The sequence below is a fragment of the Chiroxiphia lanceolata genome, chromosome 21, assembly GCF_009829145.1.
Source record: "Chiroxiphia lanceolata isolate bChiLan1 chromosome 21, bChiLan1.pri, whole genome shotgun sequence".
NCBI classification, from domain to species: Eukaryota; Metazoa; Chordata; class Aves; order Passeriformes; family Pipridae; genus Chiroxiphia; species Chiroxiphia lanceolata.
In genome coordinates, this window is record NC_045657.1 from 8,813,574 (window position 1) to 8,829,783 (window position 16,210).

The 16,210-nt window shown below is 49.5% G+C and overlaps 1 protein-coding gene across 1 annotated transcript; it reads left to right on the forward strand.

Moving 5' to 3' along the window:
* The first annotated feature begins 72 nt into the window (after positions 1–72).
* On the forward strand, positions 73–14,406 carry TNFSF15 (TNF superfamily member 15). The gene is made up of 4 exons (XM_032708640.1): positions 73–489; positions 6,787–6,835; positions 7,534–7,581; positions 13,736–14,406. Exons 1-4 carry the CDS (start codon positions 292–294, stop codon positions 14,161–14,163), a joined length of 723 nt encoding a protein of 240 aa, XP_032564531.1. The 5' UTR covers positions 73–291; the 3' UTR covers positions 14,164–14,406.
* The last annotated feature ends 1,804 nt before the right edge of the window (positions 14,407–16,210 follow it).

Genomic DNA, 16,210 nt, shown 5'->3' on the forward strand with positions numbered 1-16,210 from the left:
TTCCTTCAGCACTGAGAGAGGGGGGAGGAAAGGAAAAAAAAAAAAAAGCGGTGGGGAGGCAGGGAGCGGGCAGGGAGCGCGGGGAGCCGCGGAGCTCCCGATCCCCGCGCTTGGGTTTCTATTGTAGGCGGCGCATTCCTCGGGAGGGAGGGTGTGTGTGTGTGTCGGTGCCTTCCCACACTCGGGGCAGCTCTTATTTAATGGGGGTCTCCATGCAGGGCAGACGCCAGAGGAGGTTTTGCCGTCCCCCGCTGCCAGCGAGGAAGAGCATCTCGCCCGGCAGGAGCTGCCATGGAGCCCGTGGTCCAGATAACGCCGGAGGCAGCGGCTCCCGGGATCAGCCAAGGCTCTGGGATGCACCTCAGGAAGGATTTGAGGAGGATACGGTGCGCGGTGCTGCTGTGCCTGCTCTCGGTGCTGGTCCTCATGCTGCCCATCGCCTACCTGCTGGTTGGGACCCTGCGAGCGCCCAGCTCCTGCGGCAGCCAGGTAAGGCACTCGCTCCTCATTCCTGCCGGGAGGAGCGTCCTGCGCCTCCAGGGCTGCCTTTGTTCGGGTCTTTTAATTCTCTTTACGAGTTTCTCGTGATTTAAGGGAATGTGTTGAGGCTCGCTGTTACGTTCCTCCTTCCTTACGCTGAGAAAAACCGCCCGGGATAAATCGCATTACTGTTCAGAATTCTGTGATTCTGTGATTCAGACTTTTTAACTAACGGTTCCTGTTCTTGTCTTAATTTCACTGAGGTCGCAGTACAACGCATGACTTTAAAACTTTTATTGGCATGCTGCAGGCAGTGCTTCAAAGACCACTAGTTGATGTAAATCAGTGCCTCTTCACTGATTTCAGCCAGATTTTCACACTGTGGCTCATTTTCCTCCCTTCTTTGGGGTTAAATCTGAGACTTCCCCTCCCGGTGTCTGATTTCAGCTGACCAGGCTGTGATGTCAGTGGGTCAGTCACCCATCACTGGGCTGACAGTTCTTGTGTATTATTAATGCAAACTTCTGCAGAGATCTGATCTGAGGCAAGGAGCCTGGCCCTAAATTTCGCTCCCTATTTTTCACTCTCCCTTAAAACTCTTTCTGGATCCAGGGATCTTCTCAACTCTTCTCCACTGACAGCTGCACTCTCTTTGCTCCCAGCCATGCAAGTTCATGTTATGTTGCTTCTAACACTCTTTCATGCTGCTCCATCCCTTCTGGTGCCAGTCTGCAAGTGCCCATTCCCACGGGACACTGTGAATTCAGCAGGACTGTGCCATGTTACCAGGGTGTATGTATGTCCAGAGAATTTTACCCTCAGCTCTGAAATCCCCCAGCTAATCAGTGTGCTTGCTAGGAGCTTATTTAGGATAAAAAAGCAGGGTTAGGAAGAGGCCTCAAAGGCAGGTTTCTAACCTTGTTTAGCCTGGGGATGTTTAGAGGGTGTGAGAGCCCTGCAGGGACGTGCCAACCCCTGGTTGACCCTGAGCTCGTTCCCCAGTGCAGCATCCTCTGTGTTACCTGGTTCTACCCTCGTGCAGCCTTGTGTGGCACCTCTTCTGTCCAACCTGCCAGTTCCTTGCCTGTGTGAAATGTGTTACTGCCACTGCTGTTGAGGCCAGTGGGTGCACACGAGGTGAAGAGTCTCAGCTACACCGGGCTTTGCTTGAGGTTGTACAGAGCAGAACAGCTCAGCCTTGAAACAGAGTGAAAGAATAACGAAGTGTGAGCTTGTTTGATCAATCTGCTGCGTTCCTGGCTCTTGATGCTGTTGGCAGAGTTAGCAGAGAAAAGTATTTTTACTAGTGGGCTTGGCTTCTTAAGGGGAAAAGCACAATGTCAGCCCCGAGCACTGCTCCAGCCCGGGCTGCCCTGGTGTTACATCCACTCATGTGCACTCAGTTATCAGCATGTAACATTCCCACAATGATGTAACGAGCTGATCAGATGACTTAACAACCTCTGTGAGTCCCAGGGAGGAAGAGGAAAGTCCTGGGGCTGGCTGGGTGCCCACTGTGCAGTGGGAGGAGCTGCCCCTCAGCTGGATCCTGCCTGTTCTCAGTTTTTCATTCATTCTCCTGTTTTCTGGCTCTGTCATCAGTGTTGTCCAGCAGCAAAGGGCAGATGGGTGGATTTTCCCATCTGTGTGGCTTTGTCTATAAAGTCCCCAAAGAGCCATGTCACACACTGAACCCAGGAGCTCAGTCCTGCCTTTCCAGTCCATGGGACTGCTTCTTGGGAAAATGTCTTTTTGCATCTCCTTCTTCATTTGGAGAGTTAGAACTGGATTGTTAAATGGCTCCTTCCCCATGTGCTCCATTGATAGCCCAGACCAGGACTACTGGGACCAGATGTGTGTGTCAGAGCTCTCTGTGGCACTGGTTTTGGGGTGTGGGTGCCCTGGGCATACTGGGACCAGTGGGCAGACCCCAGTTTGCCCCAGATGAGCATTGGTTTGCTGACCCTCACAGCAGAGAGCCCACAGGAGGAATCCTCTCCTTGCTGCAGGACTAGAGCTCAGCCCACACATGCTTGGATTGTCACCTTCTCGTGCTCTGAGGACAGTCCTGGGAGGAGGGAGGGACTCAACATGTGAGAAGAAAACATAGTAAATTCCTGAGTGAGTCCTTCCTGGAGCAAGGGGAGGAGAAGGGGAGGTTTGTGCAACAGGGGTGTGTTTTTCCTGGCACTCTGCCTGCGGGGTGAGGCAGTTTGGTCATCTCTGCCTCTGTGTGTGGGTGCACATGGTGTCACCTCCTGCCTCTGAAGGGATGCAAACTCACCTTTCCCCTAGAAATGTCCCTTTCAGGAAAAAGCAGGGCAAGTTATGTCATTACAACATGTGTGAGCCACCAGTTTTCTGTCTCTGTTATGGTACAATGAGTCTTGGATGAATAATTCAAGGTTGATGATGGTTTCCCTGGACACCTTCCAGGCTCACTGCACTGCTCCTTTTGGAAAGAGAAATCACTTTCTTTTATGCTCCAAGACGGAGTGAGGTGAGGAAATAGAGTTCTTTAAATAACACATGGCTTGTGTTATTAGGAGGAAAACTATATAAAGGTTCTAGTGGTGCCCTTCCAGAGGAAGGCCCAGGAGTGCTGCTTATCCTTCCCCAAAGGGAAGCCAAGTTTTAGTCTGAGTTCATAAATCTCTCAAAGGAGCAGCTCAGCAGCCAAGAGAATCTCTGGCTGCCTCAGCAACCTGCTCAGCTGACCCAGGAAAGCAGAGCATCCAGTCCTGTGGCCTGGAAACAAACTTGGGTTTATTTTCATGGCATCCTTGGCATGTCAGGACCACAAAGAGAAATTCCAAAGCCTGTCCAAAGGGCTGCATGTGAACCTGTGTGCCACGTCTGTGCCATGGTAGCTTGGCAATGGAGAAGGGAGCTGCTGCAGGGCAGGAGGGGCTTGAAAGTCCCAGCGGCTCCAACCAGATCCTGTCCCAAAGGAAGTCAGAAATCTGACAACAAAGCTCAGAAAAGATCCCCCCACATGGGAAAGAGACCCTGAAATGGGTTCCTGATGTGTAGGGATGGAGAAATGCCTGGGGAGGAGCAGGGAGCACTGTCCCTGGATGGGCCCAGGTGTTGGGGTTCCCCTCCCAAGAGCAGCAGTAAAACTCCTGAGTGGCCTCTGCTGCTGGATGAACGTGGTCCTCGTGGGCACAGAAGGCCAAGAGCACATGCCCTGGGTCCAGACTTCCTCTGGGCACTACTGCCCAGCCAAAATGTTCCTATTGAAGCCAGTTTTTACTGGCACTGGACAGGTCCCTACCAAAAACACCCAGCCCAGGCCATGCAGCATCTCTGGAGTGAGCAAAACTTGGCTCTGTGTACCACCTATGAGCTGTAAAATAGTGTCCTGTGCTAAAACTGGAGTGGATGGAGGTGCTGGGCATGTTTTGTTTATTAATCCCTCTGCTTGCAGTGCCAGCTGCTTTTCCCACACTGTTCTCTGATGGATATCCCTGGTCCTGTCCAGAGGTTCAAGAGCCAAAGCACAGGAACAGGGGATGTTCAGCCCTTCTTTTTGGGTTTAGCAATACCTGGGTATAAATGCACTGGGGCTTTTGGACATTCTTGACACCAAAACCACCTAGGAGTGGTTTGCACACACGCCCTGAGGGTAACAGCTGCCTGTCCAGGATGTCCATGAGTCAGCTGGAAGGGGGGATTTTCAGCATCACTCAGGGCTGGTTGGTCTCTCCCCAGTAACCAAAGGGAAAATCAAAGCAAGGCTGTGAACTTTTCAGCAAGAAAGGAAAAGAGAGAAAAGCACTAATTGTGTCAATGATCCATTGTCTCCTGCTGTTTAGCTCTGTTCATCATCAATGTACAACATCTGTGCCTGTTTGGGACAAGTATTACTGACACCTGCTCATTATGTAGCACTGCCTGGTGCCAAAACATTTTCCCTAAGAGATTTCTATTTTTATCCTTATCAGAAAGCACAATTAGGAATAAAAAGACCAGCCATGGCTTTGCCAACAGCAGGATAACTTCCCACCTTGCAGCACCCTGCTCTATCTGCATCCCACTGTGCTTTAGCATCTGGGAAGGAGCTCCTGCACCTGGAGTTTCCATCTTTGGAAACAAGTAAATTCAGGTTGAAACAGAACCATTTTGTTACCTTTTACAAAGAACCAGGATTCTTCTCGCTCTCCTTCCCATTTTCCCACCACCTCTGTTTGTATTGCAACATCCAAGTTTATCTGAAGTACGTCAGCAGAAATTAGGCTTCAAGTATGTAAACAGTTCCCCAGAAGTTCCAGGCTGAAATGTAGGTTTGTGGTTGATTTGCAGCTCCTTACAGTACTTAGCACTGCTAGAAAATATGTCACTTGGCAACTCTGTAGGAAGTGTCACACAAATAATGGTGCAAATATACTCACATTTGCATCCATGTGGCTGAAAGCAAGGGCAGAGTGTGAGGGAAATCCTCAGTCCTGATCTTGAGCTTCCCAGTAGGGGAAGGACAAAGTCACCTGGCTGTGACTGTGTCACATCAGCAGCACAGACATGTTTGGGCACCACAGCAAGCAGGACCTTGGAGAAAGTCCTCAGGCACAATGAAAGGCCCTGACATCTCCCTGACCACACCACAACTCTCCCTCAGCCCTACCCTGAGCTGTCACACCACCACCTCTGCCAGAGGCCATTTCCAGCACAGCAGGAGTGAGATGCTGCTGGGGTGATGTAGGTGTGTGCAGGTGGGCAAGGCTGTTTTCCTGCTGTGTTTTTTTCCCAACACACTGGAGCAACCATTGCAGAAATTACAGTTTTCTGCAGGACCACACGGATGTTTACTGCTGATAAAACCTCAGATTAGCTTTGGGTTTACCAAACTAGCCAGCAGTCCCTGAGCCCAGCCTGCTTCTTCTTCCACAAACATTCTCCTTTTCCCAGCTAATATAAATTATCTATTTACTACTTCTCCTCTAACATAAATCACCTATTTTCCACTTCTCCTGTGGTATTTGAAGCTGTGTGAGACACAGCCACCAGCAGACAGCTCCAGCATCTCCATACTAATCCTGTTCTAGCCTGCTTATTAAAAATGCATCAAATCCTTTGCTGCAAGCTGGCCAGTGGCAGTTTATTCAATGTATTTTTGGGAACTGTCCATAAACCACAGCAATCCCGTGGGCTCTGACAAGTGTGATGGGGGTTCCCGACAACCCCGGGAGTCAGCCCTGAGCTGGCTGCACACCCCACACTGGCTGCTCCCTGCTGTGCCCTGGGGTGGCACAGGGGATGCTCCTCGCTCCCCAGGGAGCTGGATCCAGAGTCAGCATCCCACAGCAGCCTCCCTTTGGAGCTGGCCCGTGGCCGTGCCCAGGTGTGAGTCAGGAGGAGCAGCCCTGGCAGGCGTGTGCCAGGCAGGCAGCACAGCCCCTGTGAACTGCTCCACCTCAACATCAGAGGCACTTGGCAGGGCCCAGGGCTGTGCCCTGCAGGAGGGGGTGATGGGAGTGCTCAGCTGGAGGAGGTAAGAGCTGAGGGAGGATGAGCCACCCTCCCCTGGCACAGTGTCAGCGAGCTGCTGAGCTCACCCTCTGCCAGCTGCTCTCTCAGACCTGCTCAGCTTCTCTCTCATGCTGCTCAGCTCCTCTCTGCCTGCCCAGCAGGTCACCCAACATCCAAGGCAGGCCCAAGCAGCACATCCACAGTCTGAAATCAGACAGATGCAGGAAGTGGCACTGACTGCCATGGGCCAGTTGACGAGGTGGGGTTGGGTCAAAGTTTGGACTCAGAGGTCTTTTCCAAGCTGGCTGACTCTGTGTGTGAAAAGCAGGTGTAGCTGATACACCTCAGTTAGTCTGTTATGGATGAACCTTTGTGCCAGTAAAGGCTCAGACCTGCCAAGTCTTGAGACAGGGGAGCATTGCCCACGTTGCTCTGCTTGCTCTGCCTGGATTGAGGGACAGGAGGCTCTGAGCAGCAGAGGAGCTCCAGCAGTGCTGGGTGGACTCACCATCCCAATGCCTAATTCCCACTGCCCACTCTGCTGGGCCTCTCCCAGTTTTGCCAAGGGCTCATCCACACTGGAGTTTAACAAATCCCCCCCCCAGGAGCCCAGGTCCTGTCTCTGGTACCCTTTCAGAGGTGCAGTTTCAAACCTACAGCAGAAATCTCTTGCAGTGAAGCAAAGCCTTGTCAGGGCTCCTCACTTTTCATTAAAGCTCTTGGTGAGCTCTCTGACTTACTGTAGCACATTCCATTTTCTGGGATAACTCAGACAAGCCCCTCTGTGGAGGTTCCTCCTGGAGCCCTGAGCTAACTGCTGGTAAATCTCTCCTGCAGATCCCAGAGGAGAGGGGCTCCCTCTTTCTGAAGCAACGGGCAGTAGATGGTAAGTTTGCCAGACCTTTCCCCCATCCCAGCACCTTTGGATACAATCCAAGAATGCTGCTGCCTCCTGCTCTCACCTCCCTAATCCCTCCCTCCAAACAACCAGGGCAGCCAGAGGCAAACGTGGGTGACAAGATGCAGGGGGGTAACTGGGGGCATAGTGGGTGAGCACATCTAACCCCAGGGCATCTAACCCTCTGTCTGTGCAGGCACAGACCTCTCCCGCAGCTCTGCAGGATCAGTGTGACACCCTGAACATGCAAAAGCAGGAATTTGGAGCCCCTGCTTGCCAAAATCTCAGCCATGTTCACCCTCCGGCAGCTCTGACAAACTCACTCACTGCAAAGGGATTTTGTCACCTCAGTGGTGTCAATAAGAGATCACAGCAAATAACTCCTGACTCCCCGTGGAAATGGAAAGGGCCTGCACACCATCTCTTTGGTGTCATCATCACCACTCACATCTTGTTGACTTAGGAAAAGGTTCTTCCCCCAGAGGGTGATTGGCACTGCCCAGGCTCCCCAGGGCAGTGGGCACAGCCCCAAGGCTGCCAGAGCTCCAGGAGGGTTTGGACAAGGCTCTGAGGGCCAGGGTGGGATTGTTGGGGTGTCCTGGGCAGGGCCAGGAGTTGGAGACTCTGATTCTATGGCTTGAACAGCAGCAAACAGTCTTACACCTCTTTTTTTCCCTCTCCCTCAGTTACAGACACACTTTCCAGTGCAGAGAAGCCCCGAGCTCACCTGACAGGTAAATTTGTTCCAAACTGAAGCCTTTCCTGGGGGGTCTTACACATGTTGTGGTGAAATAACCTTGTTCTGCATGGATCTGATAGGATCAGGTGTTGCAGGAAACAGGGGGAAAATAACCATCAGCTTTGCCTTGCTGACAATGACAGACTGAGTGCAGGCTGTGCCTGTAGGAAAGGGCCCACAAGGGAGGTAAAGGACAGAAATGTCACCACTTTTCCAAGCTGTTTCTTCCACTGAATGAGCAGCTCTTGAAACTGAGCTTAAATAAGTGCCTGATATCCCAGAGATCTGCTGAATCCCCTGAAAAAGGCAGGGGAAGGAGCTCAAGTGAGCCCTCGTGGAGCAGTGAATTGGCAAGAACTACCAGATTCGTAGCATAATCAGGTCAAATAAGGCCAGGTTTAGACTTTATTTTTCTGCAAGGCCTGACTTGGGTCACACACACCATATTCCCATCAAATCCCCCCCTTTTCCAGTGAGGTCATCTCTAACACACATCAGAGCAAGCAAAGGGAGGGTAATGCCAGGTTGAACCCTCCAACCCTTTCTCTTGTATTGGGAAGGTGGTATCACAAAGCCCTATTGCAGGGTGGGCTGTCATGTCTTTCTAAGGGGCTTCCAGGCTTTTCCAAAGGGCTACCATGCCTTTCCAAAGGGATTCCATGCCTTTATGAGGGGCTGCCAGCATTTGCAAGGTTCCCATCTCCCCACCTCATCCTTGAGGGCTGTCACTGCCCTGAGACATCCCCCAGCTCCATCCTCACCAGCTCAACCCACCTGGAAAATTCAGGCATTAGCAGAGAAGAGAGGAAAGTGCTGGAGGATTTTCCAGCTGACCTGAGGCAATTTATACCTCCCTAAAGTCCAGCTCAGTGCAGAGGCTTCCCCAGACCCCTGAGTGTTGCCCCAGGGTACCCTTTCCAACCTGAAGCAGGACATGGTGTGATCCTTCACACAAACCCACCTCCAGGGTTCAATCCATCAGGAGTCCAGGGCTGATTCCTTTCCCAGCATAGTTTTCTTTCCCTAACCCACAAGCTCCTTCCTGATGGTCCCCACCCCTTTGTCACAGGGGGTTTCCAGAGCTCCAAAACCAACCTGGCCTTACCCAAAATCCCATCTTTGCTCAAGTGCACATTTGCAGGAGCACAAGGACCACGACTGCTCCACTTTCCAAGGGGGACTCTGTGGCAGAAGAGGTCCAGAGGGTCCTGGTGCAGTGACCCAGAGGAGCAGCCAAGCACTGCTCTGCTCATGGGAACTCCCCTGGCTTGCACAAAAGCCCAGTTGCCACAGGGAAGCACCCAATAGCTTTCTTCAAGTTTCCTCAGGCCCCATATTGACCAAAATTTCCTTCAGCACCATTCCCAAGCAGCCTCCCTGGGACTGAGCCCATCCTCTCCACCTGGTGCTGTGACATGGTCACACTTGGCCACAGCCAGGAGCATGAAAAGAGGTGATTAAGGGGATTTTATGTCTCCTTTCTGTGCAGAAAACCCACACCCAACCCGCTGTGCTGTGTAGGCATCAGGGAATCCAATATCCATGGATTTGTCTTTGACCTTTTCTTAGCCCAAACGTATTTCTGGTGCTGTACCCCGTGACAATGAGTTTCCAAGCTTAACAGCACATTGTATTTCCTGTTATATTCAACAGAATTTAACAGAAAACATTTCCTGTTATATTCAGCTTTTGTGAGCAATAATTTATTGGGTTCCACCCTGGTTTTCTTTTTCTCAGAAATCACGACTTGTCCTAGAAAGAGTAAAAGGAATAATTATTCTCCTGCTCTTTGTTACATTCCTGCAGCTCAGGTATCATTCTCAAAGAGAAAGTGGGAGACTACAAACCCTCACCTGTAGAAAATCTTCTCCAAATCTCCCTTCAGTCTGTAATTTTCTAGTTTTAGGGACATATTTCTGAAGGTGAAAGCAGAGGAGTGAGAGGAATGAGAAGTAACCAGAGCACTTCCATGGGAATGTGCCACTGAATTGGCATCAATAACTCAATATTTTGGTCTCTGTTCTTTATAATGAATTTTCCACCTGCTCTCAGTCTCTTTAACACCCACTGAGCATTTTGAGCTTATCCAAACTGACATCAAGGTCTCCTCTCCCTGGGTGGTTGTAACTAGTGAGGAATGGCACGAGCCACGGGAATACCCAGCTCAGGCTCTTCTCCATCCCCATTGAGGTATCCTTGGTTCTGACTGCTCCATCCCTGCCATCACCCCCTCTACACTTATCTGGTTGCACTTTGGGTCAGGATGAAGACCAGCAACTCTTCCTTCTTGTCACCAGCCTGTGGCTCAGCTGGGTGACCTGTGCTGTAGAAATTCCAGTGGGTTCCTGGCTCACACTCACCGTGTGCAATGGTACCCAAGGACATCATGAAATCTGGGGAGAGCATCACCTTCCATTCCAAAGCATCTTTTAAGGGCTGTGTTAAGTTCTCAGGGCATGAATTTGAGCAGCAGAAACCCTGCAGCTGCAGGAGTTTGCTGTACACATTGTACAGGGTTCAGACTCAAATGTCTTGCTGAGCCTCAGAGCCCAGAGTTCAGGGTTAGACTCTCACACTGGGGAGGGCTCAGAGTTGTAGAAACCCTCCAAGTTCACTATGCCACAAAATGCACCCCAAATCTGACAAGCAACAGGGATTCTCCAGCCAGGGACTAAAGCAAAAGGGATTTGGGGACAGGAGAAGTAAGGGATGCCAGAACTTTATAGCAGAAGGAACTGTGGTAATGAATCCCTTATTAAAAGCAGATTTTACTTACCTCAAGAATCAGCACAACAGGTATGTTTGCAGGAAGTGTAGCTCATAATTTATGAAATCAATAAATAAATGGCAAGTGCAAAGTAAAAGTGCTGCTAGAAAAGGATCTGGGTTGTATTCAAAGGCACTTGGACATGTATTTCAATATTATATTCAACTTGAGTATGTATTTTACTACTTGAACATGTATTTTTCCTCTTGACCAGCACTGAAAGAATGGGGAAAATTAATTAACTTGAAAACAGAGAGCTTCAACAGAGTGAGATTTATGCTAAAAAAGGAGTTTATAACTGTTAAACTTGCCTAATTCTCGAAGTTTTGAAATCATATACTTCATTTGACCTCCTCTTAGTTATAAGAAACCCTGAGGAATTGTGTGTCATTGACATCTGAAAGGCATCATCTGCACAGACAGGAATATTTCATAGGCAGCTTCTCCTCCATTCCCCCCCCCCCCCAAATTCCCAAAATGGAAAAGAGCTCAGGACATTTTCTGGAAATATTCTGATCCTTCCTATCTCAAACAAGTTCTCCTCTGCTGTGAGTTTCTCCCTGGTGTGTTACCCCAAGCTCCTGTAAATCTTAGAGTCACTCCAAGCTCCTTGAGCTCCTGCCAGGACTCAGATCAGCCCCTGACACCCAGAGGTGGATGAGGAGGAAGGCAGACCATGACTACTTTCTCTTTTACTTTCTTTTATTCCTCTCTTGGGTATCAGGCAAAGTTCCATTGGTTCTAAACATCATAGTCCTTACAATACTTCCATAATTTAGCTTGGCTTGCTCCCATAATCCCTGTGGGTGTTCCCACACCCAGAAGCAGTCTCCCTTTGTTCTTTGCCTCCTGGGGAAAGATCAGAAAGATTTGGTACTTCAGCAGCACTGACAGGCAGGCTGGAAAAAAAGGGCATTATTTTGTTGTGCTACTCAGAGAATATGCAAGGAATTGCTCTCCCAACACCTTCTGGGCTCCTTATGGATTATTTACTGCTAGACAAGAGAGGGAATGGATGCCCCTGGGAGCTGAGAACTTTCCTTCTCCTGAATCTCATCTCACCCAGGATAAACCTAATGGTTGTTGCCAAGGGAACTTCAAAGCCTTTCCTTCCCTCCATTCTGTTTGTCTCCCTGCCCATGCACACACACCCCTCCCTCAAATACAGAATCAAAATTAACTTTAAACAATAACTTGAGTTTATTAAAAAGGTCTCAGTTCCTGGAAATCAGTTCCCTCAGTCATTCTCAACGTTCCTCATTGATTTTCCAGGTTCATTTTAACACCTGGCAGGATCCTGATGGGTTTTATCCTCTTCCTTTCCACTGCCTGTGTTTTACCACAACAGTTGGTGTTTTACCACGATTTTATGTGGCAGCCAGTAAAGAGCAGAGGCAACTCTTGCTTCCCTGCAGAACAATGTGCAAGTGCTGAGGCTTGTTCTCCTGGCTGTGGTGTGAGAGACATTTCAGTGGTGGAGGAAAGGTGAAGGGAATAGGGCAGCAATTCCCTGATTGTTCCCCTAAAAGTCTGCAGCCTGGGGAGCATCCTCAGCTTGGATCAACTGATGGTGGGGGCTGGAATAGAGCTCTGCTTGTAATCAGCTACCAACAAGACTGAGGAAAAGCCTGGGGGAATGTTGAGGCTGACACCAAGCTTAGGGGTTTGTCCCAGCAAAAGACAAAAATGGTTTTAAACATAATGTGCTGCTTCAAAACCGGGCTTCTTGATGCACAGTGGGGTCTTCTGAGCTTTGGGTAAAATCAAATGGCACAAAGGCAAATCTACAGTAAAAGGTTTGATTGAGAGCACTCAGGAGGAAAAGCTCCAGGATGAGAAAGCTCAAATCCCTTCAGGGAGCAACTTGGCTGGAAGAGAAGCTCAGGTGTGCCAGAGCTTGGTGACACATTGTGGGGATCATTGTGGACACTCTGCCAGCACAGTAGTGCCTGAGAAACATCATTGCAGCCCATCCTTGATGAAGGAAATGATGCTTTAGCATTTCTTCTGACTGTCCCTAAACATTAGGTTCAGCCATGGTGCCCATGTGTCCAACTGCCCCAGTGCTGGTTTCACTAAAGGACACGGTTTTTACTCTGTAAATGGGTCAGACATCAAGGTAAAGCCACCCCAGTGCCAGAGACTCAGCCTTCAGGAAGGACAATCCCACCTTTTGGGGTCTGACCCACAACCAGGACCTCCAGGCACAACATACCCCTTCAGGCACCTCTTCCAAAGCATCCTTGGCTTTCCCTCCTGATTGCTCTGGACTGGGCACCCTGTGATGCTCACACCGAGCTTAGTGTTCTGTCCCAGCAAAGCATTTTAAAAAAGAGATAAAAATGGTTTTAAACATGATGTGCTGCTTCAAAATTGGGCCTCTTGAAGCACAGTGGGGTCTTCTGAGCTTTGGGTAAAATCAAATGGCACAAAGGCAAATCTACAGTAAAAGATTTGATTGAGAGCACTCAGGAGGAAAAGCTTGAGGATGAGAAAGCTCAACCCCCCCTCAGGGAGCAACTTGGCTGGAAGAGAAGTTCAAATGTCTCAGAGCTTGGTGACACATTGTGGGCATTCTGCCAGCACAGTAGGGGGGGTCTTCTGAGCTTTTGGTAAAATCAAATGACATTGGGAAACCCAGTGAGCACCCCTGGAAATCCCACTGCACAGTCAGCCTGCAGCCAGTTCGAGCTGTGAAATAAGAACATTTCTGTCCTTATTTTGATCACCCTGTTTGATCTGTGTCCAGTTCCGGGCCCCTCAGCTCAGGAAGGACATTGAGGTCCTGGAGCAGGTCCAGAGAAGAGCAACAAAGCTGGGGAAGGGACTGGAGCACAAGTGCTGTGAGGAGAGGCTGAGGGAGCTGGGGCTGTTCAGCCTGGAGAAGAGGAGGCTCAGGGGAGACCTTCTCACTCTCTCCAACTCCCTGACAGGAGGGGGGAGCCAGGGGGGGGTTGGTCTCTTTTCCCAGGCAACCATCAGCAAGACAAGAGGTCTCGGTCTCAAGTTGTGCCAGGGGAGGTTTAGGTTGGATATTTGGGAAGAATTTCTTTCCAGAGAGGGTGCTCAGCCATTGGAATGGGCTGCCCAGGGAGGGGGTGGATTCTCCATCCCTGGAGATTTTTAAAAAGAGACTGGATGTGGCATCAGTGCCATGGGCTGGGAACCACAGTGGGGTTGGATCAAGGGTTGGACTTGATGATCTCTGAGGTCCCTTCCAGCCCAGCTGATTCTGTGATTCTATGATTCTATGATTCTATGATTCTATGATTCTATGATTCTATGATCTCCTCGCCCCCTGGAGCAGAGATGTTCATCCAGCAGCACAGCCCTGGCTGCAGTGACCTAACCCACCTCCTCTCCCTCTCTGTTCCTCCCCCAGTGAAGAGACAAGACCCCAGCAGCGCCGTGGGGAACCACCTGCCCATCCTGCAGTGGGAAGACAAGCGAGGCTTGGCCTTTACCAAGAACAACCTGAGTTATTCCAGCAACGCTCTGGTGATTCCTGTGTCTGGGGACTACTATGTCTATGCTCAGGTCACGTTCCGAGGGCTCATCGAGAGCCCCAGCAAACACATTTCTGTCACTGAGATCATCACCAAGGTCACTGACAGTTACCCCGAGCCCACCCAGCTGCTGACAGGCACCAAGACCCTGAGTGAGAACTGGAATGGCTGGTACCAGCCCATTTATCTGGGGGCTGTGGTCTCCTTGGAAGTGGGGGACAAGCTGATGGTCAACGTCAGCGACATCAAGCTGGTGGATTACACCAAGGAGCACAAAACCTTCTTTGGGGCCTTTTTGCTGTAGGTCCCTTCCAGCAGCTGGGGAGGTTTTCCCTTCAGGGCCTTGGGGGGACCTCGTTGGACTTTGGCTTTGTTGGGTGTGCGTTGGGGTGCGATTCCTGCTGTTGTCCCTCCTCTGTACCACCACCCCCCTGCAGCTCACTGGAGCCTTCATTTAATGGGTATGGAAAGCTGAAGCTGCAGGTTGAACTGAAATAACATCCCCACCCCCCCAAAAAAAAAGAAATCATCAAAAAAAAAAAACCAAAACAACCAACCAACCAAAAAAACCCAAAACCAAAAGAAACGAAAAAAAACAAAACCAAACCAAAATGAAAAAAAACCAAAAAACAAAAAAAACCCCAGCCAAAAACAAAATCCCCCAAACAAACAAACCACAAGAAAAACAAAACCAAAAAACACAAAAACAAATCAAATCAAATTTAAAAAAAAAAAAAAAAACAAAGAGAAAAATGAAAGTCTGATCGGAGGAAAAAAAAATGTACTTTTGAGAGTAAAAGTTGAAAGTTCTTCAAAACTTTGTAAGCTAAGGGGGAACAGTTGATACCTGTGGGGAGGAATGTTGATCTGGAATATTGCAGCTAAGCTACGTCTCTATTTCCACCTCCAATGTGCAATTTCCTCAACTCCGAAACAAAAAGTGTTTTGAACTTTCTCCAGCACTTCCAGTATAGTTTTGCATGACCCTTCTTCAGATTCTCGGTTCTAAAAGGTAATGACTTTTCATCATTTCCTTATGAACAGATTCAGCACTTTGCACTAACATAAAGCTCAGGCGAATTATTAACTGCTTAATTAATCCCTTCCGACTTCCCTGTAAAGTAGATTAAAATCATATCTCGTGGTTTGCAGCAGCTACTTGAAATTTTTGTTTTTTCCCCCCCAAAAAAACTTGTTTACAGTTTTCTAAGTCAACACTCAGCCTCAAAATGTTACGTGAAAGATGTAGGGAACACACACCAACAGTGTGAAAGTGGCATCTCCCCTCCAGGTCCTAATATTAGGAAAGCAGAAAAAAAAATCATGGCAGAGAGAGAGACACAAAGCAAAATTTAGCACACTTTTAAATCAGCCACTGAAATTTGGAGGGAAAACCTCTGCCATATTTTGCTTTCTGTTATGTTTAATGCCTGAAGAAATCTTGGTGCTTCCCCTTGTGCGACCATTGCCAGCGGTGCTGCCCTGACCTCAAGGGACTCCCTGGGTGAAGGTTGACCCCCAACTGTCCCTCCACGAGGTCAGAGGATGCAAAGACACCGTCCTCGTGTGCCCTGGGCAGGTGTGGAGCTCAGGAGTGTCTCACTTCCCACCTGGTTTATTTGCATAGTCCTCGCTGTCCCTCAGGGAAACTCCCCAGCTTTCCCTCTGCTCCTGCAGCAAAACCCAGCCCTGGCAATGACTCATGTTCTCAGAGATCTGGACTTTCAGTGGCCATTCTTACAGTGGCCACCCTCCTTAAAACTGAACAGCTAAAAGCAGGGGACTTCAATTTAACAGCATCTTCTGAAGCAGGGATCTCTATTTACCCAGGCTGTGATGGTCCAACTCCCACTGGAGTCAACCAAAGGAATCCTATTGATTTTAGAGCATGTCCCAAACACATTTGACTGTGATATTTAGATGAATGTATGAGCTGAATACAACTTCCAGGAGGTCTCACACCTCAGCACCCACCACCCAGCTCCTCTGAGACCTCACCCTCTGCAACTCTTTCTCTTTCCTGCCTCATCTCATGGGATTTCCTCCAATTTTCCACTTCTTGGCCAGAAATGACAGCAAGGCTTGATTTCCTAAACTGATATTCCTACTCCAAGTGGTGGTGGAGCCCAAATTCACACCACTGGTGTAGCACTGGGGATGGGGGTTGTAGCTGAGGGGCTGAACTGGGCAGAGAAGCTCTTTAGTGGAGACAGCCCAGCTGTAAAAACCATTTGTGATCCTGCAGGCAGCAGTGCCACCAGGCTGCTTTGCCCAGGCAGGTCTCCCCACAGCAGGAGACAATTTTTTCCCATATAAAGATCTGTTTGAGCTGACAAGGAAAAGTCACCAGT